This window comes from Crocuta crocuta, unplaced genomic scaffold, assembly GCF_008692635.1.
Source record: "Crocuta crocuta isolate KB4526 unplaced genomic scaffold, BGI_CrCroc_1.0 scaffold709, whole genome shotgun sequence".
NCBI lineage: Eukaryota > Metazoa > Chordata > Mammalia > Carnivora > Hyaenidae > Crocuta > Crocuta crocuta.
Genome location: NW_027530619.1, coordinates 2,225,815 through 2,253,474, shown reverse-complemented (window position 1 = coordinate 2,253,474; position 27,660 = coordinate 2,225,815). Strand labels below are relative to the sequence as shown.

The following is a 27,660-nucleotide window of genomic DNA, read 5'->3' as shown; positions in this document are numbered from 1 at the left end:
ATGGCAAAGGGTTCAGAGGGTGAGAGTGGTGAAATGCAGATTGAACTAGGGTGGTACATTTCTTCGAAGTTTCTCTTAATTAACAAAAAAAATGAGGTAAGAGAGTTAGTCAAGTGGGTATCTGTGGATATAATCAAACCTTCCAAATTGGATCTTTTCTGGCACTTTTTAAGAATAGCAAAAATACCAGTATAGTTGAAGTTTATGTGCATGGGTGCAAATCATAGGGGATTAGGTCAAGGAAAGAATAAGACACCAGATTAGTGTAGAATTTTGTAGACTTGGTTTATTCTTTGGCTTTATTTATAAAAGAAATAAAGAAAACTTGGAGAATATTGGGCTGAAAAAGAACATGATTAGATTCATTGAAATGATTACCTACTCTGTTGAGATCACACTGAAATGAGTCCAGTGGAGACAGGGAGGTTCTGGTAGTAGGAAGTTGGAAAGGTTAGAATTATATTGGTGTGCACTGGATTGGTGACAAGATGTATGCTTGATATATTTTGAAGGTACGACAAACATGACGAGCTGATAAATTTAATATTAGCGAGTCAGTGAAAGAACAAAATTGACAACACACTGACATGAGCAACTACAAGGACAAAATTGCTATCAATATAGGTGATAAAGTACACAGATCAAGCAGGTTTGGGGAGAAAGTCAGGATCCAGTTTCACCCATGTTATGTTTGACACCAAACTACACGCCCGAAAAACAAACAACCCAGTGAAGAAATGGGCAGAAGATATGAACAGACACTTCTCCAAAGAGGACATCCAGATGGCCAACAGACACATGAAACGATGCTCAGCATCCCTCCTCATCAGGGAAATACAAATCAAAACCACACTGAGATACCACCTCACACCAGTCAGAGTGGCTAAAATGAGCAAATCAGAGAACTCTAGATGCTGGCAAGGATGTGGAGAAACGGGCACCCTCCTACACTGTTGGTGGGAATGTAAACGGGTACAGCCCCTCTGGAAAACAGTGTGGAGGTTCCTCAAAAAATTAACAATAGAACTCCCCTATGACCCAGCAATAGCACTGCTAGGAATTTACCCAAGGGATACAGAAATGCTGAGGCATAGGAGCACATGTACCCCAATGTTCATGGCAGCACTCTCCACAATAGCTAAAACATGGAAAGAGCCTAAGTGTCCATCAACAGATGAATGGATCAAGAAGATGTGGTTTATCTATACCATGGAATACTACATGGCAGTGAGAAAGAATGAAATCTGGCCATGTGTAGCAACATGGATGGACCTTGAGGGTGTTATGCTGAGTGAAATAAGTCAGGCAGAGAAGGACAAATATCATATGTTTGCACGTATGGGAGGATTAGGAGGACCTTGACGGAGGAACAAGGAAGAGAAGAAGGGGGAAATGGTGGGGGAAAGGGAGAGAGGCAAACCATGAGAGACTCTTGAATGCTGACAAAAACTGAGGACTGATGGATGTGGGGGGGAGGGGGAATGGGCATGGAGGAGGACACTTGTGGGGATGAGCACTGAGTGTTATGTGGAAACTAATTTGACAATAAACTATTTGTAAAAGAATAAATAAATAAATAAAATGAAATGAAAAAATAAATAAATAAATAAAAATACAAGTGGCTACATGAACAGGCAGTTGACAAATTTGAAATTGTCACCATATACCTGGGATTTAGATGATATGCAAGCAGATTGAATATTCTGAGGAATTCCTGTCTATAAAGGTATTCAAAAAAAAGGGAAGTGAACAAATTAATTGTTGGTAATATGTGTATCTGGATTGCAATAGATTGCCCCTGTGATTCTTGAGTGTGACTCAACAGGGCATAATATGAAAATAGAGAAAAAAAAATATGGATCAAATTGACATAAGCATTACAATTTTATGGGTAAAGAGAACCCAAAGGAATTAAGAATTTTTCTAAAGATCAGGGACAGCTTTGTGGATCAGTTAAGCATCTGACTTCAGCTCAGTCATGAACTCGGGGTTTGTGAGTTTGAACCCTGTTTTGGGCTCTGTACTGATAGCTCAGAGCCTGAAGCCTGCTTCAGATTCTGTGTCTCCTTCTCTCTCTGTCCCTCCCCTGTTCCTGCTATGTCTCTCTCTATGTCTCAAAAATAAATAAACATTAAAAAATTTTTAAAAATTTTCTAATGAACTAACTTGTTAGTGGTTTCTATGAAACTCTAACCTAAGACATTTGTTTTCTAGGGTGTGCCTTTTCCATTGTGTCATGTGGCATTATATTATACTGTGTTGACTCCAATTACAACCCATAACAATCTATTCCCCAGGGGGCAATTTGGGACTGATTTTAAATTTTAAATTACAGTAATGAAATTTCACCTATTTTCCTGATAATAGATATAAATTAAGCTGTTATTTATTTAAGACAGGAGAGGTGTGCCTGGGTGGCTCAGTCAGTTAAGCATCCAACTTCGGCTCAGGTCATGATCTCACAGTTTGTGGGTTCGAGCCCCGCATCAGGCTCTGTGCTGACAGCTAGCTCAGAGCCTGGAGCCTGCTTCCGATTCTGTGTCTCCCTCTCTCTCTGCACCTTCCCTGTTCACTCTCTCTCTCTCTCTCTCTCAGAAATATAAAAAAAAAAAAGAAAAAGAAAAAAATAGGAGAAAGTTCTACTTTATTTTTGTGTATTGATATACCATTCATTTACTTGTACTTAGAAAGTTAAACTAGTCATTTAAAATAGAACAGGAATTGGGCAGACAGAAGAAGGCATTTGATCAGATAATTTCTTGGTTAGAAGAGATAATTACAAATCACTTATGTATGTTTACTGTGTTGTGAGAAAGCTATAATATTTTTGGTTTCAAAAGTTGCTAATTTTAATGCAACCACTAGTTTTATTTTAAACTTAAGCCTGTGAGGAAAAAATGGTAAATTATACCCTTTTAAAAAATTAAGTATTCAGTCCTAAAAACATTTTTATGTAATTTTAGTGTCTTGAAGTCATCACAGTAAAAATGATAAATTATGTCACTAGTACATTATATTGATATAATACAGTGAAAATGGTATTTCACATCTATGGTCTTTCTACCTCAAACACATAACCCCAGTTTATTTGTGGGAAAAATATCATACAAATCTCAGTTGAAGAATACAAAATAATTTGCAAACACTCCTCAAAACTGTGAAGATTATCGAAAACAAGAAGAGTTTGAGATAACATCACAGCTAAGAGAAAACTAAGGAGACATGGCAAATAAATGTATCCTGTGAATCCTGAAACTAAAACAGGGGACTATGTAAAAACTGAGATAATTTTAATAAAATATGGTCTTTAGGTCATGACAATGTATCAACATTCATTCGGGTATCATGATAAATGTGCCATACTCATGTAAGAAGATAAAAGTAAAGAAAAGCAGGTTTTGATATATAAGAAATCTCCATAGCATCTGCTCAATCTTTCTGTAAATCTAAAACTGTTCTAAAATAAATATTTATTTAAAAAACAACATGTGAAAAACCTATTATTATTCAAAATTTAGCATAGTTCATCTTAAGAAATACTTGCTTACTATGTTCAAGCTGCTATGATAGATCTTCAGGATGGACAAGGAAAATAAAATGCAGTCCCTCCTAAGAAGATGAATAGATAAGAAATATACACATGAAAAAGAAAGGCTCAACATTATTAGTCATTAGGGAAATATAAAGAAAACCTACGATATTATACTTCCATAAAATGGCTAAGATTATATGATATTTATCTTTTATAATAATACCCTGGAAACAACACCAATGTCCATCATCAGGTAAGTGGATAAATAAGTTGTATTATAGCCACACAGTGGAGGACTGTTCAGCAATAAAATACATGGAACATGACTGAATCTCCATAATTATGTTATATGAAATAATCCAGATAAAATGAATGTATACTGCATGATTCCATTTTTACAAAATTCTGGAAAGTATAAACTAATGTTTAGTAACAGAGCAAATCAAGGGTTGCCTAGGAATGATTTTGGTGTTTAGGATTGAGAGACAGATATTACAAAGAAACACAAGACATTAATGGGGTGGTGGATAAATTCAAGATCTTGATTGCAGTGATGGTTTCATGGATATAAGCATATCCATATATAGCAAATCCATCAATTTACACACTTTAAATAGTTACAATTATTGTATGCCAATTATGCCTCAATAAAGCTATTTTTAAAAAATCCTTCATTTTGGGCCTAATGTTCTATAGTAAAATTAAAAGAAATAAATGTAAAAAGCAATTTTCCTTTAAGAGTCATATTCTATTGAAGTCTGGTAGTTGCAATAATATCATTTCTGTGTATTTGTGTATTTTATTTCAAAATTTTATTTTTTAATTCTTTTTTTTATTTTCTTTTTTATTTTTTTTAAATATTTTTAATTTACTTCTAGGAGAGAGAGAGAGAGACACTGTGAGCAGGGGAGGGTGAGAGAGAGAGGGAGTCACAGACTGAAACAGGCTCCAGGCTCTGAGCTGGCAGTCAGCACAGAGCCCGACGCGGGGCTCGAACCCACGACCCCCGANCTAAGTGAAAGTCGGACACCCAACCGACTAAGCCATCCAGGTGCCCCTCTTTTTATTTATTTTTGAGACAGAAAGAGACAGAGAGAGACAGAGAATGAACTGGGAGGGCAGAGAGGGAGGGAGATACAGAATCCGAAACAGTCTCCAGGCTCTGAGCTGTCAGCACCGAGCCCAACACAGGGCTCGAACCCACTGATTGCGAGATCATGACCTGAGCCAAAGTCAGTCGCTCAACTGACAGAGCCACCCAGGCGCCCCTTTATTTCAGAATTTTAAATTAGACTTCTGTTTCTCAGTAACAGTCACTTCCATAGCTAGAATGTGGCACAGCAGTACTAACACCCACATACACTGACTCTCAGGATAGTGCTCATACCATTAAACCTGGTGATTCAAGTTCAGCATAGTTCTTTTTTTCCTTCAATGTTTGCAGCTATGAACACAACATTGAAACATCCCCTATGTGGGGATGAACCATATTACCTCATCATTTATGTGACCCAGGACTTTCATTCAAAAAAACTTTGTCTATGCTTTCTATTTCATATAGTCAAAAAGATCCAATTTTAACTATGTTTACAAAGAATAGTAATGTCTTTAAAATATGGCAAGATTATTACCCTCCTGTTTAATGTTCCAAACTAGATGCATGAGTTCACAGATACACATTTATTTACTACTGAAGACATCTATATAAAATAGTTGGATATGGGGGCCCTGGGTGGCTCAGTCAGTTAAGCTTCCGACTTCGGCTCAAGTCATGATCTCAGTCCGTGGGTTCGAGCCCGTGCGTCCAGCTCTGTGCCAACAGCTCAGAGCCTGGAGCCTGCTTCAGATTCTGTGTCTCCCTGTCTCTCTGCCCCTCCCCTGCTTGCTCTCTGTCTCTCAAAATAAAGACATAAAAAAAATTTAAAGATAAATAAATAAATAAAATGGTTGAATACAAAAAGGAAACCAAGATGATCTTTGTGTACTATTTCCTTATGCAAGTTCTAGTCTTCCTATCAATTCCTCAGAGTCTTCACAATATGATATCTTGCATATTTTCCCTGAATTAAATCTTCGAAGGACTCTTCTTTATCTTTGTGATGGATGGTTTCCTTCAAAACAGATAGTAGTCTGGAGGGAAATATAACTTCAAATTCTAGTTTTATTATTCTAAGACTCTTAATCAGGTTAGCCCACAACCCAATTGTGTTGAACATTACGTTTTCTTTCACTAACATTCAGGAAATCATATATATATTCAAGAAAATATAAGGATGTTCGTTCTTAAAGAAAATAGAACAGACGTGTTCAGTTAGTCCATTATGCCTACTATGTCTTGGCTTGTGCAATAGAAATGCTGGTGTTGATGTTAATTGAATCGATTTTTCTCCCATTCATGACACTTTTAAAATAAAAAGTGAAATAAAGTTTTCTCTTTTTCCACAGTAAAAATTTCAGGAAAAACATCCATTTTTCTGCACTTAGAAAGAGGAGAGATTAAAACCACCCAGTACAATTAAAGTATGTAAACATTAACACATAAATATTTTATATTTCATCACTTATCTATGATATTGTAAATATTTTATGCTTAGTGAGTGCATGTTTGACTATAAATGTTTTCTTTTATGAGCAGAATTAATGAACCATTTAAAGTAATTATTTTGAAATCCAAATCCATATTATGCTTGCGATATTATATCCTGTCTTGATAATTTAAAAAATAATTCAAATTCATCAGTAAAGATCTTCCCCTGCTTCAAATCCCTCTCACACTCCAATTATCTCTGATTTCTCTTTCTGCCACCAGTTGGAGAAAACTGTTCCCCTTTGAAAGGGCTCATATGATTCAGGCTTGGCCCACCTTATAATCTATCCCTGTGAAGATCAACTGAATCATATCATGTAACCTAACTAGAAAAACAGGGTGGGGAATTTTGGGCCATTTTAGAATCATAGAAATAAGATTTTACTTATCATAGTGTGAAGATTGACATCAGAAAAAATAAATACCCCTTGACTATTTAAATATGTTGCTATAAAACCTAAGTTGGAGAAGTTCAGAATGGTGAGAATATATACTTGGTAGACTCGATCTTATGTGCATAGGTGGAATTATTTGAAGTATGAAACCCAGTGAAGGACTCTAAATTATCTTAGGAGAAGCTAGATATAGGTGGTTTGGCATGATGGTGGTTAAACAAAATAATCAGGCTGTATAAGCATCTGATAGTGGGAAAGTGTGAAAAATTGCAAGTTATCAGCAAATGATAAACAATATGACTAAAGTGTTGAACATGGAATTGCCTAGAGCTAGGATGATGAGATTGATGAGCACTGGAATATTCTGAGCTTTGGTTAGTTAACATTTATCCTAAAGCAGTAGAAAGACATTGAAATAGGGATATTAAAAGGTCAGGGTTATTTTTTATTTTGTCTGTTTCCCAGTTCAAGTCAAAGTGATACCAAGACACTTTCCAAATTCACAAAAATTTCCATTAATAAATATTATTTTATTTAAAAATTTTTTAATGTTTTATTTATTTCTGAGAGAGAGAGAGAGACAGCGTGAGCAGGGGAGGGTCAGAGAGAGAGGGAGATACAAAATCTGAAACAGTCTCCAGGCTCTGAGCTGGCAGTCAGCACAGAGCTTGACGTGGGGCTCGAAGCGACTAACTGTGAGATCATGACCTGAGCCGAAGTGGGACGCTCAACCGACTGAGCCACCCAGGTGTCCCAATAAATATTGTTTTAAAACTGTTTTCCAGGAATAAATAGACAAGAATAAAGTTAAAGAAGAAACAATTTTTTACTCACAAGCATGATAATGACAGCTTTTTCCCCCTGTTTTCCCATCTCCTCCCTAAAAATAGTATATAACACAGTCTTATTAGAAGCTATAATTATCTTGGAAGTGTAGAAAAAATAAAATTAAGTATAAAATTAAAATCAAAATTAATAGAGAGTGTTTGGGTTAGCTTAGAAAAAAAATCTCTGAAAACGCAATACTGGAAACATGGAGGCTTTTAGACGATGTTTATATTTTTAAATAAATACTATTTTTGAAACAAAGGCATCCAAGTCACTGGGCAGGCAAATTATACTATTTATATTCCTCCATCAACTATTATTATCATCACATGTTTACTTCAAGGTAGTTTTGTACTAAATAGAAAAAAATATATATATGCTGTAGTTAAATATTTTAGTGTCCCTCACCTAACTGGGTATAACAAATAAATATTGTTTTGAAAGTTTATATTTATTCTGAACATGATTCATGTTATCAAGCAGAGAAATCTCAAACAGTGTGACTTCCTTCTTGACAGAACATTAATCAGGAGATAAAACTGTATTCAAGCAAAGTTTCGGTTGAGCAGGAATATAACCATATCAGCTATTTTCCATCACACAATCATTTTATGATCCATTTTACATCCAAACAACAGAATATAGGAAAGTTACTGGTCTCAAATATCAAAGTCAAAACCAGGTCTAAAAGCAAAATGAATTAATTTTAAAATATGTTAAATCTCCTTAGACTTTTCTAAGAATCACATTATAGAATTAAGCCTAATGTGAGTTAGTAGCTTTCATTACATAACTAAATTATTTCATGGAGGACAAAGAATGAAGGCAGTTTTCTTCTTTTATTTAAATACATAATTTTGAAAAAAATAATCTTTATTGATGCTGTTCTTAAATCTTTTTTGCTATTACTAAATGAGTATCATTTTTAGCAAAATATTATTATTTTAATGTGATGTCTTATAATTTATCCCAGAAATAATCTGTATGTAAATAGCACATACACTATACACTGAAAGTTTGTGTAACTCTCAAATTCATATGTTGAAATCCTAACATCCAATGAAATGGTATTAAGACATGAGCCATTGGAAGGTCATTAGGTCATGAGGTGATACCCTTATGAATGGATTAGTAGCCCTACAAAAGAGACCCCAGAGAGCTCCTTCACCCTTTCTGACAAGTGAGAATGCAGCAAGAAGACAGCCTGCAGGACCTCATCAGACACCAGGCAAGTATGCCAGTGTCTTGATCCTGTACTTCCCAGCTTCTAGGACTGTAAGAAATAAATTTTTGTTGTTCATAAGCCACCAGTTTATGATAGTCTGCTATAGAAGACCATATGGACTAAGTCAATACAATTTTATTAATAAAATTAGAATAAACATCAACAAATTGTTTAAAAAATCAAATCTTCAGCCATCCCAAGTTTCCTGATTTATGCCAAACCCATAATGAGCAAACAAAGTCGGGATGAAGTGCAGCAGTCACATGTGGTTTTGAAAACCACATGATTTACACTTCTATTGGAGACTATCTTGGTGAATAATTACTTTTGTAACCTTGTTGGGGAGGACTTTAATGCTATATTACTCCTAGTGTTGGTCCATTCTAGAAATAGAGCTCTCCTTCCCACCCACACATAACTGCATATCTACATGGTTATTTTGGAGATCCCACTTTTTTACATGATCTCTCTTTTCTGGCCACAGTGTTGGAGTATGAACAAGCCATCACCACTAACATAGTCACTCAGAATAGTCCCTCATAATTCTTAAACTGGAATTGAAAAAAAAAAAACTGGGATATGAAACTTCTAAGTTGACAGTAGTACTGGCTTCCTATATTTTCAGAAAGAAAATGAAACCAAAATGCTAAAACAAGTGAGAGCAAAGGAAAGTGGTGGGAGGTAAAGAGAGGGGGAAAGAGAGAGGAGGGAGAGAGAAAGAGAGAAGCAGGAGAGAGAGAGAGAGAGCAAGCAAGCTAACTTCAAAACCTTACCTGGAATTGACTCTGAAGCCCAACTTACTTTTGTTAAGACTTTTTGTACCACAATCCCTTCAATATCCCTGTATTCTTTGAAAAAGTTTCCCTTTGTTTTTATTGTTTAATATGCAACCAAAATAATCTTAATGTGAGCAAGCCTTGTCTCTCAATGACATTATATATGTGTGTGTATCTGTATGTCCCTGTGTCTCTTTGTGTGTGTATGTTACATGTTTTATATCCATACCCTCATATATTTGTCCAGTCCTGTCATCTTGCTGTTACTGACAATATAACTATTGAATATTCATTCATCCATTCACTCAATAAACATTTATTGAAAATTCACTGACTGTAAGCACAAAAGAAGGATAATTTCAGATACTGTTAACTGTTAAAAAGAACTCACATAGAAGCCTGGCAAAAAGTTAACTAGTGATTGAGGATGAGGGAATCTTTAGGTTGAAGAGATATTAAGTCTTCTCTGAGAATGGAAATTTGAGCTGGACACAGATATTAGGAAGAAGAATAATGCAAGAAGAGAACAGAGTTGGTACAACAGCTCTATTATCAGAACAGAACTGATGAGTTATTTGATAAATTGGAGATACATCAAATCAAGATTCTAGTGCCTGAATGCAGTGAACAAGGCGAATACAAGTAGAAAATGAGGTTGGGAGAAGCCTTTATCAATGGGAAGTCACTGGAGGAGTTTTAGCTGCATTGTGTCATGATGTGGTTTATGTTTTCCAAAATTTACACTAATTAAACTACTGAGGTCAGATTTGTAGAAGGGTAGGTATAGAATGAGGGAAATAAGTGAGGAAGCTATTGTATATTCTCAGCGAGAAGAGGGGCTGATTTGGAGATGACTGGTATCAAGAGACAACAGAAGACATGGATAGATTTGGGATATATTGGAAATAAACAGCGGCTTGCAATAAATTGGGAAGAACTTGCTATAAGTTGGATAGAGGTGGATGTAAAAGAAAGAGATTATTCAAATATAAGCTTAACATTCTTTTTGAGCCACTGGGGGGATGTGGCTATAATTTGTTGAGACAGGGAAGAATGGATGGTGACAAACTATGATGATAAAGGAAATGAGTAATTCAGTTTTAAACGTATCATATTTCTGATGCTTTTTCAAGCATGTAAGCAAACATATTAATCTGCTAGGCTGCTGTAACAGAATACCACAGACTGGGCAGTTTAAACAACAGACATGTATTTTGCCACACTTCTGAAATCTGGAAATCCAAGATCAAAATGTTGCTATGGTTGATTTCTGGATAGTCCTCTTTTTCTGGCTTGTAGACGCTTACAGCTGTGTCCTCACATGGCATTTCCTCTATGCACTTGCAAAGAGATATCAGTGTCCAATGTTTTGTCCTCTTCTTATAGGGACATCAGTCTTACCAGGTTAGAGCCCCAATGTCATGACCTCATTTAACCTCCATTGTCTCCTTAAAGGTCCTGTCTACAAATACATTCACACTGAGGATTAAGGCTTCAACATATGAATGTTGGGGGATACAATTCAGTCCATAACAGTAAAAGTACCAAAAATAAACTGAATAGAAAATCCTGAAAGAAATTACAAACTGCTATTGTAATTTGATCATTTTGTTCAACAATATAGATTAATGTTGAATACATAGGGAAAAAATAGCATAGAAAAAAAGTTGGTAAGGCTAAGAAAGTACAACCAAAATTGTAAAAATTAAAAGGTAGCTCAAGAAGTCCCTGGACTAATGCTGTTTTCCTTTATACAGCATTTGCAAAACTGATTTAGCAACAGAATTTATTTCTACATGATTAACATTGAATGGAATGTCTTTTATAGAACTTTGTTTGCATGTAACATATGTATATACAATTAATATATATTGTGTAAATACATTAAATAGTATGTGAAGTTTATCTCTGTTCCTCAAAGCTCCTATCTTCCCAGTTACAGTCATAAATTGTATTTCCTCAAGGCTTTCTGGGCTTTATTGATGCAATAGATTATATTTCTATTTTTGTTAGTTGTATCAATAAGTTATTGTCACAATAATGTTGTACATTAATCAACCCCAGACTCTCATTCACTTATATTAAAACTTATTTTTTAACTTACACTTCTGAGAAGTTAGTTGAGGGGCTCTTCTTCAGTTCTGTCAACTTTGAAGGATATTGAAGGAGATTCGTTACATTAAGAATCAGCTGAGGACCCCACAACTTTGGACTAGGGCCTTCAACTCAGCAACAGTGTGTGCATCGAAAACTGTGTCTCTACTCACTGAAGATTCCTAATGTAAAACACACTGAACTGAGCTATGGTAATTAGCTGGATCCCTTAAGCACTATTTTGTTTTCCTAAGAATACAATCTTTGTTGTGATTGTGAGTTTTGTTTATCTAACCTGATTTGTATTATCCTTAATTAAACTGCTTTCTAGCATCAAACACCCACATCTGCTATCTTATTTGTTTGTCTAGTATCATAAATATTATTTATCTTCAAGAAGAAAAGTTGACAGTGAAATGACTAATATCAATCACTATGTTGTTCCCAGAGGCAGGGAAGTTTGGAAGTTTTCTTCTCAGAATGGTGTCTTTAGGACAAATTATTCCAAAATTTCCATTTCTAAACTTTCTCAGGACTCTTTCATATATCTTGTTTTCATGTGCATAAGGACTGCTTTTACTTTACTTATTTATTTATTTTTTCCCCAAATCAGGAAATTTTGTCCAGACCCAGATTGGTAACAACTAGTTTTTGACTAAGCTCTAGAGAGGTTAAATATAGTGAGTCATCTTTAAGACACAATGTAGTTCACATGCGGTCTTTTTAATAGAAAAAATTGTGTTTCCTTTAGGTCAACTGCCTAGTTTTTTATTCTTTTTTTCCCTTTAACACTAACTCTTTTTTTTTTTTTAATGTTTTTTATTTATTTCTAGGATAGAGAGAGAGAGAGAGAGAGAGAGACAGCGTAAGCAGGGGAGGGTCAGAGAGAGAGAGGGAGTCACAGACTGAAACAGGCTCCAGGCTCTGAGCTGGCAGTCAGCACAGAGCCCGACGCGGGGCTCGAACCCACGAACCGCGAGATCATGACCTAAGCGAAAGTCGGACGCTTAACCGACTAAGCCACCCAGGCGCCCCCCTTTAACACTAACTCTTATATATCTTCCTAACTGGGAAAATTTTAATGAAGAATGGTTTAGAATAACATATACAATTGAAGAAAGAATAAGAAAAGTAGGAGTTCAATCAAAGGAAAATATCTAAAATTAAAAGATATCACAAAAAAATGAAACAAGAAATTAAGATGGAGGAATGAAGAAATAAGAGCATACAGAACACATTTACTAGTTTTAGATGTAGAAAAGAAATATTACCCATCTAGAGTAAAATTCAGAAAGTCTCACAGAGCCACATATCCTAATATGGCCCCACACATTTCTGCGGTTACCCCTGTCACAGCGGAATTTAAAAGATGTCTCTGCTTCCACAGAGCTCTCTGTCATCCCAGAGATCTGCGTTCCCTTGTTGTAACCTCCCCTTCCCCATTGTAAACAGAATTTAAGGAAAAACAGTATATTCTACTCAGCACACAGATAATGCTGCTGCTGCGAGCAGATTTTAAAGCAGGCCATCAGTGCTCCATGAGCTCCCAAGCCTAATTAAGAATTGGAGGTAGTGAGGTTGGGTGAAATAGAGGATGGACTTCAAATGGTATAAGCTTTCAGTTATAGGGAAAAAAAATCATGGGGATATAGTGTATAGCATGGCCACTATAGTTAGTAATTCTGTATTGCATATTTAAAAGTTACTGAGAGAAGATCTTAAAAGTCCTCATCACAACTGTTAACTAGACTTGCTGTGGTGATTATTTCACAATGTATGCAAATATCATATCATTATGTTTTATACCTGAAACCAGTAAAATGTTATATGCCAATTAAACTTCAATTAAAAAGAAAAAGAGGGTTCAGGGTGGCTCAGTAGGTTAAGCCTGTGACTCTTGTTATTGGCTCAGGTTATGATCTCCAGGTTCATGAGATCAAGCCTTGTGTCTGGTCTGTTTCCTTGGGATTCTCTCTCTCCTTCTCTCTCTCTCTCTCTCTGCCCCTTTTCCTTTCTTTCTCTGTCTCTTTCAAAATAAATAAATAAACATTTAATAAAAGAAGTAGAGAAAAAGAATATCACATATTCTGGCAGAATGGATTGATATAGATCCAAGTATACAAGAAGGTATCCCACGAGAAGGGCCATAACAGAAATGTTTATATACTCTCTTAAAGAGCCATTATAGGAATTATATTATCCACCTAATATTAAAGTGCAGATATTATGAAAAAGTACTTAAAAAACAAAAAGAAGTCTCATTTATGTGTGCTGTTGTTTTTCTTTTTTGCCTTAGTATGGATATGTAGGTACAGGCCAAACGAACAACAATTATTTTTTCCTGCTAAAATTTTATTTTCCAATAATCAGTAGAATAATTGCCAAAAGTTGCTAAGATATTTTTATTATTCCAAAGAGACTCTGGATCTGGCCTAAACTTTCTCTGTGTTTTAAATCAAGGAGAAAATACAGTGAAGATGACAATTTGCCTGTCAATAATCTCAGAGATTAAGAATTCAAGTATTACTTGTAGCAGATGTCAAAGATAGTCCATAGTTACTCAGTTACACTTTGTTCCTCTGATCCTAGAATAAAGTTAACATGTAAATGAGGCAAAACATGATTCTTAAAAGAGGGAAAATATCCATGATTTAAAATGCAAATTTAAGTAGTATTTTAATATGTACTTTATTAACAAAAGGTATCAAGAATTTAATAATTTATGAAATAACATTCCTGACACTGGTGTGCAAAGTTATTTCCAATTTTTGACAAAGAAATAAAAATGATACTTCACATGAAAATTGTAAATTGAGGGAGAAGTCCTAGAAATAGAGGAAGATTGTCCATGAGAATCTTGATATGAAGAAGGATCTTAGGATTTCTGAGATGGACATAGAAAAATATATATGTATTTTGAGAATATAGAAGGAGGACACCTGGAATCATTTAAAGAACTTTGTGGAGATTATTTTCCTTTATATCTAGTATAAATTGCTTTTTTTTTTTTTTTAAGTCTTTTTGTTTTTCTTTTGAGAGAGAGAGAGAAAGCATGAGCAAGGGACAGGAGCAGAGTGAGGGAGAAGAGAATCTTAAGCAGGCTTCACACTCAGTGCAAAGCCAACGCAGGGCTTGATCTCATGATGCTGGGATCATGACCTGAGCCGAAATCAAGTTGGATGTTCAACCAACTGAGACACCTAGGCACCCCTGTGTATATTGCTTTTGAAAACTCAATATTTACCCTCTCTCTCTGGCCCTCCCCTGCTCATGCTGTCTCAAAAAAATAAATAAAACATTTTTAAAAATTAAAAAAAATTTAAAAAGAGGGCACCCCGGTGGCTCAGTCAGTTAGGCGTCTGACTTCAGCTCAGGTCACGTCAGCTCAGGTCATGATCTCACGGTTCATGGGTTCAAGCCCTGAATTGGGCTCTGTGCTGACAGCTAGCTCACTGCCTGGAGGCTGTCTTCAGATACTGTGTCTCCCTCTCTCTCTGACCTGACGCTGCTCATGCTGTCTCTATCTCTCTCTCTAAAAAATAAATAAAACATTTAAAATTTTTTTAAAAAAGAAAACTGAATATTTGCTCTCTGCTAGCTCTTTTAGAGTTTTTCTTAGCTAAAAAACATTATTTGGTATGATAATGAACTTTATTTGTTAGCTGACTGGGTTAAGGAGTGTTCAGATAGCTAGTAAAACATTACTTCTGGGTGTATCTATGTGGATATCTAGAGGAAATAAACATTTGGATTTGTACACTGAGAAAAAGTTTACCATCACCACTGTGGGTAGGCATTATGTAACACACTGAAGGCTCCAGTAGAACAAAATGCTAGTGGAAAGGCAAATTCATTTTCTTTCTCCTCAAATTGGGAAATCAATCATCTGCTTTTGGACATCATAGCTTCTGGTTTTCCAGCCTTTGGACTTGGAATAAATCACACAACTGACTTGCTTGGTTCTCCAGCTTGTAACCTACATATCATGAGGCTTTTTAGCCTCCATAATCATGTGAGCCAATTCCCATAATAAATCTCCTCTTACGTATCCATATATATATTATTGGTTCTGTTTCTTTGGAGAAAAGAACCTTGATTAATACGTCTGGCAAAAAAAAATCAATGATCTATTCATATAATCTAATTTACCAACAAATTATAGATCGATAGATGATAGATAGATAGATGATAGATAGATAGATAATAAATATAGTCACATAGAGTCACAGTGATCTCACACATACACATTTCCTAAGGTATCCATTTTCACAACATCACCTATAAAAGTTTCCACATAAGAAATTAGAAAGATAAAACGTTTAATATTAGGTCAATGTGCTAAATGAATTTCACAATAACAAATTAAGTGTGAAGTACTGTCAGTTATTTTTATTTAACAAATATGTCTTACTATGAGTCAGGAACTATTTTAAATACTGAGTTATAACAGTTAAAAGAAAATAAAATATTTTTTTCCTTATAGGTCTTGCTTTTTAGAAACAAATTTTTCTCAATAAAGATTACTTGTATCTCATATAACTTAGTACTGTAATGTAATTAATGGCCGGAGATATTTTGTCTATTTTGAAATTGTAGAACAATCTTAAGGATTGGAAAATAAATGTCTAAAAAGATTCCTATCTTACATATCTTGATTTATACTACATCCTTTTATTTTTCCTCTCATTAATCTTGTGTTTTCTTTTTTTTTTATTTTTTTTTAATGTTTTATTTATTTCTAGGAGACAGAGAGAGACAGCGTGAGCAGGGGAGGGTCAGAGAGAGAGGGAGTCACAGACTGAAACAGGCTCCAGGCTCTGAGCTGGCAGTCAGCACAGAGCCCGACGCGGGGCTTGAACCCACGAACCGCGAGATCATGACCTAAGCGAAAGTCGGTCGCTTAACCGACTAAGCCACCCAGGCGCCTCATAATCTTGTGTTTTCAAAGATAAAGTTATAATCAACCTTTCTCAAGGATAGAATGCTCAAGGAGAATAAAGTGATGAGAAGCTCCTACTAGCAGAATTTCTGAAACTCAGACATACTCAGTTTATTCCCATTACCCAGCTGCATCTCATGTAGAAGACAAACTCTAAGTTACCCATTCATACCACCAGCTTACTGTTAGAGAGACTACAGAGCTTTCTTCCGTATAATGGAGATTCTTCTGGTTGATACTTTAGAGAATAAGGTCTCATAATTGGACACTGGTGCAATCAAACAATCTTGGTAGCTCTAATCAAGAATTCTATTGTGAACAAATTACAGTAGCATATTGGGAGTTTGGATCACCAAAGAAGAATTTCCTTTAAACTCCTGGTGTCTCTTTTCTACACTTTTACTCTTCACCCATTCACTTAATTAATAAATGGGTATAATTTGTCTATTCTCATAAGTTGGATAGAACTACCCTGTTAAAAATCATGAATGTGAAGACTTGTCTCTTTTCTTTTCTGTTAAACCAAGGAGAGGCAGGGAATAGGTAAAGGCATCTAATGTGCAGAAATAAAAATTTCCTCAGTTATCTATTCCCTATCTGGACTGAGAGGTTAGGAGCTAGCCTATGCTAACCATGCTCTAGTCTTATTTAATTTAATTATTAGCAATGATGATGATGCTTCATGTTCCATCTACTGATTCTTATTTTTCAATTGATTCAGAAACCATATGAGGAAGAGATTGCTTTTTAGTGAGCCCTCAAAACTAAAGAAGAAAATGTTCTTTTTATTCTGTTGAGCAAGGGCATTACATCCTCATGACAACATAGAGGCCATCTAAAATAAAAATCTGTAACACTGAATTATATTACCACCAATCCTTCTACATAGAGGTTATACAGCAGCATCCAAAAAAAAAAAAAAGAAAAAAGAAAAGAAATAAGAAATAGATAAAGGAAAAGAAAATGTAAACAATGAAAACAGAAAAGAAGAAGGAAAACAAAAAAGGAGGGGAAGGCTGTTTCTCAAATACTTCAGGCATTTCAGAATTAAGAGACATCATCAAGTTAGACTTTGGAGTTTGGAGTGAGCTTTGAATCCACTAAGCTAGAAAGGAGAAACTGAATAAGGAAGAGGGCCAAACTGGATTTGTGGTATAAAAATATGAGCCAATGAGTGAAGGGAGCCAGGAATATGAGAGTGGGAAGCAATGTGATAAGGTTCAGAGGAGACCAGTCTTGTTGGCGTGCTTAAGAAAGGGCAGTAGCCAAAATTGCTCTAAGTAGTATTATGCTTTAAAGGATCAGAAAAATAAATGAGAAACAAATCTGCTTCTACTACCACTCCTCACTCTCTTTCTCTGATGGACAGATAAATTAATGTTTCCTAAATATCATTCCTACAACCCCAACTTATATAATTGCCAAAGCCTCATCAACTGATTGAATACACTTGTTAATTTAATTTTTATATTACTCTCTACAGAAATCTAGTCAAATCAGACATCCAAATAAAGTTATATGAAGCAGCAGATACAAAATAATAGATTTTCATGAATATTTAATTTAAAACTTCAGTTGTTCTTATTTCAGAAATGTTTGAAAATTGAAGTAATTTTAGAAAGAGCATGCTTCTTTATTTTCCTATTTTTAATTTTGAAAAACTGGGTAAGTCTTTATACTTCTGAATATACCAATTTATTGTGTTAGTAAATACAACTACTTTAGAATTTTACTAACAAATTCAATCACCAGGATTTTAGCTTTCAAATGCTATATTTTTAATTTAGTATTAGAGATCTGTGAAACTATTTTCAATGATTTAATTTTTGGTCTATTTTAAAAGGCTACCTAGTCACTTCAAAAGGAAATGTTAAAGAAAGTTCACAAACTTCAAAAGCATTCAGGCAATGTGTAGTATCTCTTAGGAAGGTTGCATGAAGTGTGGACTATTGTAAGTGTTTGATTTACCTTAGTGGAACAAATACGCTTTTTTTCCAGGAAGCCACTGGGATTTCTAAAGTGTTTCTGGCTAATTGGGAAAAAAATTCAGGGAAGCAAGAGGAGCAGATGGAAAGACAGTTGGCTAAACCTACTGCCCACACAACACAGTTGCCAAAACCCTTGAAAGTAATAGTCCACTTTGGAAACATTTTCTGGAAAAACAAATGTTTGCTACTGAAACCAACACTGGGTCCATTAGGAGATAGCCAAATGAAACATTTTCTTAGCAGACACAAATGTTTTACTTAAGAAATCCTTGCCAGGGTAAATATGCTATTTCAAGGTATATACAACAAGAAAGAAAACATTATTGTAGTCAGGATGAAAATATATGAAGAATGGAGAATTAGTACACATTATTATCTACCTTTAAATGTTATTTATCTTATGATTGATATTTCAGCAACATATTTAAATTGGGGAAGAGTTCATTTTAATAAAGAATGAGTATGTTTGTACCATATTATTTTAGCTCATTCACTTTAGCTATAAATGAGGTTGGAAACTATAAATAGCCTAAAAATTAAGGCAAAATCAACAACCTTCGGGGATATTGAGCAAAGGTCTGTATTTTAACCCTGAATATTGAAATAAGCTTATTAATTATCTGATTTAATTTTATTACAATTCATCTTAGATATACATGCTTTAATTTCTCAGATACCAATCAAGGATGTTTTTTAAAAAATCAGTTCAACAATCATGATGAAAATATAAAAATGAATCAAATACCTATTTCTCTGAGTACTTATTAATACATGAAAAAAGTTGCTTTTAATGACTTTATCTTTGTTTGCAGTGAAATCTTATATAGACCTCTTGGTATTCTTTTGTGAGAAGTATAAATATGCATAAATTCAAAGGTAGTGAGGGATTTAAAATCAATCTAGTTCAATCTACTCACTAATTACAGAGGAGCAAATTGAGTTCTAGAAAGGTTAAGCTGCTTTCCTAATTAGTCACAAAGCCGGGATAAGCCTTTCAGTCTCCTGATTTTTAGAGCAGAATTTAAAAATTAAAGTTGTATTTTCTGATTTGGGAAGTCAAAGTAAACTTTCATGTATTAAGATTTAATGTGTACCAGGTCAAGATTCTTTTCTTATTATTATCTCCTTTATTTATAAACTGAGGAAATTAGAATTAGTGTGATGGTGAAATCTACAAATTTTCTTACTTAGCACTACTAGGAAAAAATAATGCTGCTTTTGGTTTCAATGAAAATTTGTAAGTATATTTTTTCACATTGCTCTCCAAGCTATGCATACAAATGTACAGTTCAATTAATTAAGCTTAAAGGTTCTGTACAGTAAAGAATTTATTTCAACAAAACCAGGTCTAACCTTGCTCTCCTCTCCTGGGTGGTGATCTTAAAGCAATAGAACCTCTTTCCTGATCAGTGTCTTTAAACAAAGACCTTGGTGCCGGGGGCAAACTACATGGTCTATGTTAACCATATGATTTATGGTGGAGGCTTTGACTATGTGGTGTCATTTTAACCCCTGACTTCTGGAAGGTCTGCAGACTAAGATTAGTCATGCAAGATTAGTTCATTCATGATTGAACACCAATAAAACTCTGAACTGAAGACTAGATGATCTTCCCTGGTCAGTAATATTTCATGCAAGTTACCCCACATAACTGCAAGGAAGGGCAAGCACAGTTTGCATGACTGTACTGGGAGTGTTCATGAACTAGAAGCTCATGCTTGGAACCCTCCTGGCCCCTACCCTATGCACCTCTCCCCATAGCTGATTTTAATCAGTATTCTTTCACTGCGATAAACCATCACAAGTGTAACAGCTTTGAAAACTTCCCTGAGTCCTTCTAGAGGGTAAACAAACTTGTGGGTAATCTTGGGGACCAATGAACTTGCAGTGACTGAGATGCGAGCGGTTCTTGGAGATTCGTGATCTACGCAGGGATTAAATATAAAAGGTACTACTTTCAAATGAAAAACAGGAATAAATGTTTAAATTACAATAAAAGATTTAAAAAATTGGGTATTTAAAAATTTTAATCTAGAATAATTTGCATTAAATTCCATCAGGATCTGCTTCACTGAAAGACACTGGTGAGATTCACATAGTCTTGGTAGCCACTTAGCAAGAATTTCATAATGAACAAATCAAAGTCGCATATTGAGAGCTTGGGGCATCTACTGATGTTCCTTTGATACTGATGTTATGAAACAGACGATGAACATGAATGTGATCGTAGAAGTAGGCAGTCGATCAAGAAAATTATTCATCGGCATTTTAAACATTTAACAACATTTAAACATATCTCCAGGAGCATTAGCAATATTTAAATCTGCTGAAAGCTCACAAAGTTGCATTTAAATGTTCCCAAAAGCTTTATTGGTCAGCTCTAATCACATTCATCTATGTGCCCATTTTTTAAAGTTTAATTTATGCTACTCAAGTTATTTGAACAGTTTAATGGCGTATAAACAATTTAGAAACAGAAAATGATACATACTGACAATTAAATAGTATATGTTTGTATAGGAACATCAGTGTACAAAGTTATAGAACTATTAACAAACTTTCCTTAATAATTTGTGGTTAAATTTTATTTTTAAATTATTTTTATTACCATGTATTAACACACAACCCCCTTTGTAAATTATATACCTAAAAGGCATCACTGCACCTTACAATAAATATCAATTTTTGAGTTAATTCATTGAATTATTGGTCCTAATTCATTTGATCATATCAATTTTAAAATTACATTTTTTTTCAAAATCTTACTGAACATTTATGAAGGCACCTACAAAAACAAGTGCTTGTTTGGCATGAAATCAGGTTAATTGTAAAATCCAAGTATACATATATACTTGGATATATATGTAGATATATATATTTATATATCCACACACGTAGAAAGATATATAGATATAACTCTAGCTAGAGACATATAAGGATAGATAATAGATGTGTATTGCTTCCTTCTAGTAGCTCTTTCCAATCTTTAGACCTTCTTTGTCCTCATTATTATGCCTATCATCTGAGATTTCCCTCCTATTGCAATGGTGTTGCATGCCTCAACCTCTAAGTCTTGAGAAAAATTTTCCTGAAAGATCAAAGTAGATATTTATAAGTGATACATTAAAAGGAATACCCAAACCTTTCTATGCAATTGGTTTCCTCTTCTGGTTTATTAAACGATATGCAAAAACAAAGAGATAAAGATGGAGAATCGCAATTAATAAAACATCTTCAGAAACAGTTATTACCTTGTACACACATAACTGTGAAGTCATCTCTAAATATGATAAAGTATTATCCCCCATAATAAACTTTACTCATTTCTTGAATGACTGAGATATCTTTGTTTTCTTTTCTTGTGTTAAACTAAAGATAAATATTTCTCCATGAGATTATGTCTAATAAATAATGGTAGAGAAAGATATATTTAAATTTTTTTCCTTGAATCCATGCACAAGTTATAATTGGGCCCTACAGCAATTGATACTCCAAATCTCTGAGCAAAGGTAAGAATGACTTTTATAGTAAATATTTTTTAAGGATTTCCTTATCCAATGTACTTATACCTATTATTTCAGCATTCACGAAGCTGCACTTTGCTTTGGGCTCTTGGCCTATTTGTCAGTTTCTTGAAGTCAAATTTTGAAATTAGAATTTACCATGGAGGTAGCAGGAAGTAGTATGATATGAGTTTAATGCTTTACCTGAAAAGCAAGCTGTACTTTACAAAATGTAACTTCAATTGTCTCAACGAATTTTTGTTTTCTCATAACCTTGCCATGGTGTATGTGTGCAGCAAATTTTCCTTAACCTGCTAATTTAATTGCTGAGTTACCGAACATATTCCAAGCGCAGGAATTCTGAAGATATAGTTATTTTTAGAGGAAATTAAACATGAAATTTAAAGTATTTAAAGAATACTTTTTAAAGAACACACCAAATACTGTTTTGGTTTTTTTTTTTTTCTTTTCTTTTCTTTTTCCGGAAATCCATTTTGTAGGCAAAGCAAGTCACAGTAATCTGGAACCCCAACTCAAAGCTGAATCAGAAGTCTTGAGTGTGGGATGAGAACATAAATGTTTAAAGAGACTTTGTGGTCAGTTTTTGTGCACATTCAACTGTAAGAGACAATGTTGACTATTCAATAATTATAATAAAGGTCACGTTGTTTGACATCCTGTGGTGAGGAGGTGGCAGTATGAGCTTGTTATATGCAGATTCATTAAAAAACAGGAGCTCAGGAATTTTTCTTTCCTGTCATCAGGTTATTAAATGTTCCACTCAAGTCTCAGTGTCTCAGTGTCTTAGTGTCCTCCACTAAGTAAATGTATTGCCCACAGTCGGGCTTGGCAAGAATGCAGAGTTTGCAGGGAAAAATGAACATTGCTTCTGTTGGATTGCAAGAGGAAGGAGGGTGCAAGTGGAAAAGCAATGAAGGTGGCTCCTCTTTGCCTGCAAAATGTGTTAATTTCTCCAATGGAGAGTCACAGATGTAATCTGTGTCTATGTGACTCTACCCAATGGTTAGTGAGGTCTTGACAGAACTTGTTAGGCTATAAATCCTAATCAGAATGAAAAGATGCACTGGTATCTCTCAGCGATCTTCTGAATATGATTTGGCTTACCAGATAGATCTGGCTCTGGAAGAAAATGCCTTTCCATTGTTCTGAAACCTTTAGTGGCTCCAGATCACACTTCTTAACTTTGGCATTTAATATTCTCCACAATAAATTGCATAGAAAATACAGGCATGGCTCATTTTTACTGTGTTTTTCTTTATTGTGCTTTGTAGAGTTTGGTTTTTTACAGTTAAAGATTTGTGGCAACCCAGCCCGGAACAAGTGTATTGGTGTCATTTTTTCCAAAAGTATTTGCTCACTTTGTGACTTTGTGTCACGTTCTTATAATTCCCCCAATATTTCAAACATTTTAATTATTATTATATTTTTGTGGTGATCTGTGGTCAGTGATTATGACTTGTTAAAACATCAGATGATGGTCAGCACTCTTTAGCAATACAGTATTTTCTAATTAAGGTTCATGTAGTTTTTTTAGACATGACGGTGATGCACATTTAATAGTCTACTATAACATGTAAATATAACTTTTATAGACACTGAGAAAGCAAATATTAATCTGACTTTTTAGTGTGATATTCCCTTTCTTACAGTGATCAGGAACCAAATCCACAATATCTTTAAGGTATGCCTGTAGTTCATTTTAAGTTTAATTTATCAACCACTATTCTCCTAAAAGAATCTTCTGTTTCAAATAAGCTGATTTTTTCATTGTTCCTCAATGTTCAGATATTACTAAAATTCTTTTTATTGGATCTCCTCCTGTTTCCCAATCCAAGAATCAAGTTCAGCTCAAGTCTACCTCCTTCCTAGGTTTCTTTCTTGGGTGCTCTGGCCCACCACCCTCATGCCTCACATTCAATCTTCTAATTCTTAGAGAATCTTGTATTATCCATATTACTTCGTCATATTTAACATTTTTTATTTCATATTTTTCATCTTGCAAATAAAACAGAGACACACTGATAAACAAATTAAACATCTAACACTACCCTTCATTTCAGAGTTAGCTCCAAGTTTTCTTGACGGTAAGGATTCCCCAATACTGCCTGAACTCCAGACAGTATTATTCATGTTGGAGGGATGTTTGAGGTTACTTATGACAAACATCTGCCTGGTGCAAGGGGCCTATCCTCATAGTCACTTCACATTTTCACAGAGCTTCAGGTTGTAAATAATTCCAGTGATAAGAATTTCAGTTACTACCAACAGAGAAACTCATGCTACTATTTAACAGCTTTCATTGTTTGGAGATTCTGTATTTTAAGTGGGTTTACAGCTTTATGTTCTCACCACTTTTTTTTATTTTTTATTTTTTTATTTTTTGCACCTGCAGCTATTTCACAAACTCCTCTCCACTCATTTCCCTCAGATGTAACAAAATGAGAAGGATGGCTCAGCAGATTACCAAAATCACTGGATTTTTTTTCTTTCTCCCCACTGGAATTTCACTGTTATTGTATATTCTCTTCGCTATTAAAGGCAAATATGTTCTCTTGAAGATTGAATTGTTCAATTCAGAAACATTCCTTACTATATTTTCTTCCTTGGGCATGGACACTTAATTTTTTAATCAGTTATCCAACAATAACTTCTTTAAAAAAAAACTTTTAATTTTATCAATTATGTTAAATACACTAAGAGAACTCAATTTAAAGCTTACGGCAATTATAAATAAATAAATAAATAAAGCTTGAGGCAGTTAAAACAGAAAACATATATGTAACTGACAAGATTATAGAGTAAAAAGACAAATGTGTATTTTCAAAATACGTATTTTTTCTAGAAATACTTAAATTTTGAGCGAAATAATTTGTTCTGATAAAATATGATACTTGTCATATTTAATAAAATAGAATAAAGTGATAAAATAACATATTATATTTATGATTTTAAATTCTAATTAGTTTTATTCTTCAATAAATGAGTATTTATTTAAAAAGTGAGTATTGTTTAATGAGTAATACTTAAAATGAGTATTAGTTAAAAAATTCAGAAAGCAATTTCTCACAATTAACAATGAACTATATATTATTCAAGAAGAGTTTTCATCCTGGGAAAGAATGGATAATTGACTCTGAACTGATGTGAACTTTCAGACTTAGTATTTAATGGCAAATTCAGTTATCCCAAAGGATTGTATGATCTCATTTGACATGCAGTGAGACTTCAAAATTAATGTAACATGCACTTATCTAATTTTAGCACAATAATGTCATGGAATTAATAAAAAACATTCTTGGTTATAGTTAGTTTGAAATAATTGGCTTCAAGAATGAAACCCACAAAACAAAATTGTGTTGGAAGATGATGAGGCAAAGCTGTAAAGCCAATTATTTAACATCCAGTCTGTCTATAACATGAAGGCATTAAAATTTTAGAAAACCATTAAACCTGATTATATATATGAAAAATTATTTTAAATGGAATTTTTAATAATAAATATTAGGATGAGTTATATTTGCTTATTTTCTGTTTTTAACATATTNTCTGAGCTGGCTGTCAGCACAGAGCCCGACGCAGGGCTCGAACCCACAAACCGTGAGATCATGACCCTAGCTGAAGTCAGCCTCCCAACCAGCTGAGCCACCCAGGCGCCCCTTAATGACTCTTTTAAGTGCAGACTTTTCATTCCAGAAGTAATCTGAATTCTAAGGCCAATGATTGCTGCTAAGCTATTTCATGAGATAATATAGTAAATATATAGACACATGAAATAGATTTTATAATGTGTATTTTATATTTATGAAATATATTTGTTTTCTTCAACTTGCTTTTGAAAATTAAAATATATCTTTGCTTTACATGTCAATTAAACTGGAGATAAATGGATAAAAACACTATACATCTTATTATAAAAACAGATCTGTAAGAAGAAAAATGGCAAAAGTATGAGATATCATTTATATATATGTATATGCTTAATTTTAAGTGGTAATTTTTGAAAGAAACTAAGATTTGCTTAGATTCAACAAAAATTAATATCCCACTAGCAATTAATTACTAAATATTTGAAAAATTATCTCCACTTTTTTGGTAATACCCAGACAGTTGGGTGGAAGTTTGGTCTGGGAGATGGTAGGGAAATCTGGTTATTTTAGACTTTCTGCTAATTTAGTCTTGGGGCTTAGAAATAAAAAGGGGAAAATCATTTATGCATTAGTTCAAATCTCTGTTGAAAGTAATTGAGAATTTATGGCTGGAATTTGTAATAATGGTTTGAGAAGATTCCTTTCTCCCACAATGTGACTGCTAATTTGCGATGACAAGTTGTAATTCCTTCAAAAAATGAGTTCAAATAGAAAAAAAAATGAAGAAAAGCAGTAGCTGCACTTTGAAAGATAGAAGATGTGGGTAAAGTGAGATGTGGGAGTCACGGAAGATTCTGTGTTCAAAAAGCCAAACAAATTATCATGTATTTCTCAGAGCATCTCCAACCTGACATTGAATTCTATCTACCTGGTTAAGCATTTGAAATTTGCTTTCTCCCCCCCCTAAGCTTCAGTTAAATCTACAGTAGAAATTGTTGATGTAAAACACAACTTTGATTAGTGCTACCCTGTGGCCAAGAAAAAATAATTATTTCAAGTTTTTGTTCTTCAAAATAGATGCTTTATGACTTGAAAGGCATCCTATTCTAGTAAAACTACTACTCCTTCTCTTTTCTTTAAATATTATGATTATAACCTGCATATTGTACTTTGCTTGAATTGTAGACAAAACCAGTTCCAAATATCAAGTATAGCAGGGTGGCCATTGTAATAAATGTAAAATGATACACATATAAAGGGCCACATATAGTATATTGTCTTCTTCTATACCGTGCTTTCGGCAGGGCCATTCACACATGGAAATGTCTTACATAAACCCAATGAAAGCTACTAATGGATTAACAGTACAAAAACCAGTTCTATTAAGACTATTTATTATAGGGGGACTCGGGCCATGGCTGCCTTGCGGCTGGCCCCGGCTGTCAGCTGGCTCGCGAGCGAGCTGGGGAGCGCAGGGATGCGGCGCCGAGCCGGGTCTCAGGGTTCCAGCCTCCAAGAAAATCTTGCCATGATTGGATAGGACCCCCAGACAAACCTTCAAACCTTCGACCTGTTCACTTTTACGTCCCCGAAAATGAATCACCATTGGAACAAAAGCTACGAAAATTAAGACAAGAAACAGAAGAATGGAACCAACAGTTTTGGGCAAAACAGAATTTGACATTTTTGTCGGGAGAAAGAAGAATTTATTCATTCACGACTAAAAGCTAAAGACCTGGAACTGAGAACCGGATCAGGTCAAAAAGCGACATTAGACGCAGAAGAAATGGCTGACTTTTACAAGGAATTTTTAAGTAAAAATTTTCAGAAACACATGTATTATAACAGACACTGGTACAAGCGCAATTTTGCCATCACCTTCTTCATGGAAAAAGTGGCCCTGGAGAGGCTTTGGAACCAGCTGAGACCACAGCACTTAGGAGCCCACCCTGACCCACGCGCTGGTGTCCCGGGTCCCACGGGAAGCAGCTGCTTTGGGAGTTCATTTTCCAAGGGCCCTAAACCTGTAAGTGACCTGACTTCTGCACCTTCCTCCTGGGGGCCCCTGACTTATGTTGGGACAGGGTGCCCTGGGAAGATGGGGTCCTGCTGGGCTGCAGGCCCCGGGACTCTCCCGGCTGTGGATCCCAAGCCGGCCCTGCCTCACGGACATGATACTAAATAA

At 34.7% G+C, this 27,660-nt stretch overlaps 1 protein-coding gene across 1 annotated transcript; it reads left to right on the top strand.

The window, feature by feature from the left end:
* On the top strand, positions 1–27,660 carry LOC144234751 (cytochrome c oxidase assembly factor 8-like). Its single transcript, XM_077768060.1, is given in 4 exon segments — positions 1–96; positions 18,375–18,503; positions 26,877–27,158; positions 27,160–27,660. Coding segments are annotated over 4 exon segments (1,008 nt in total).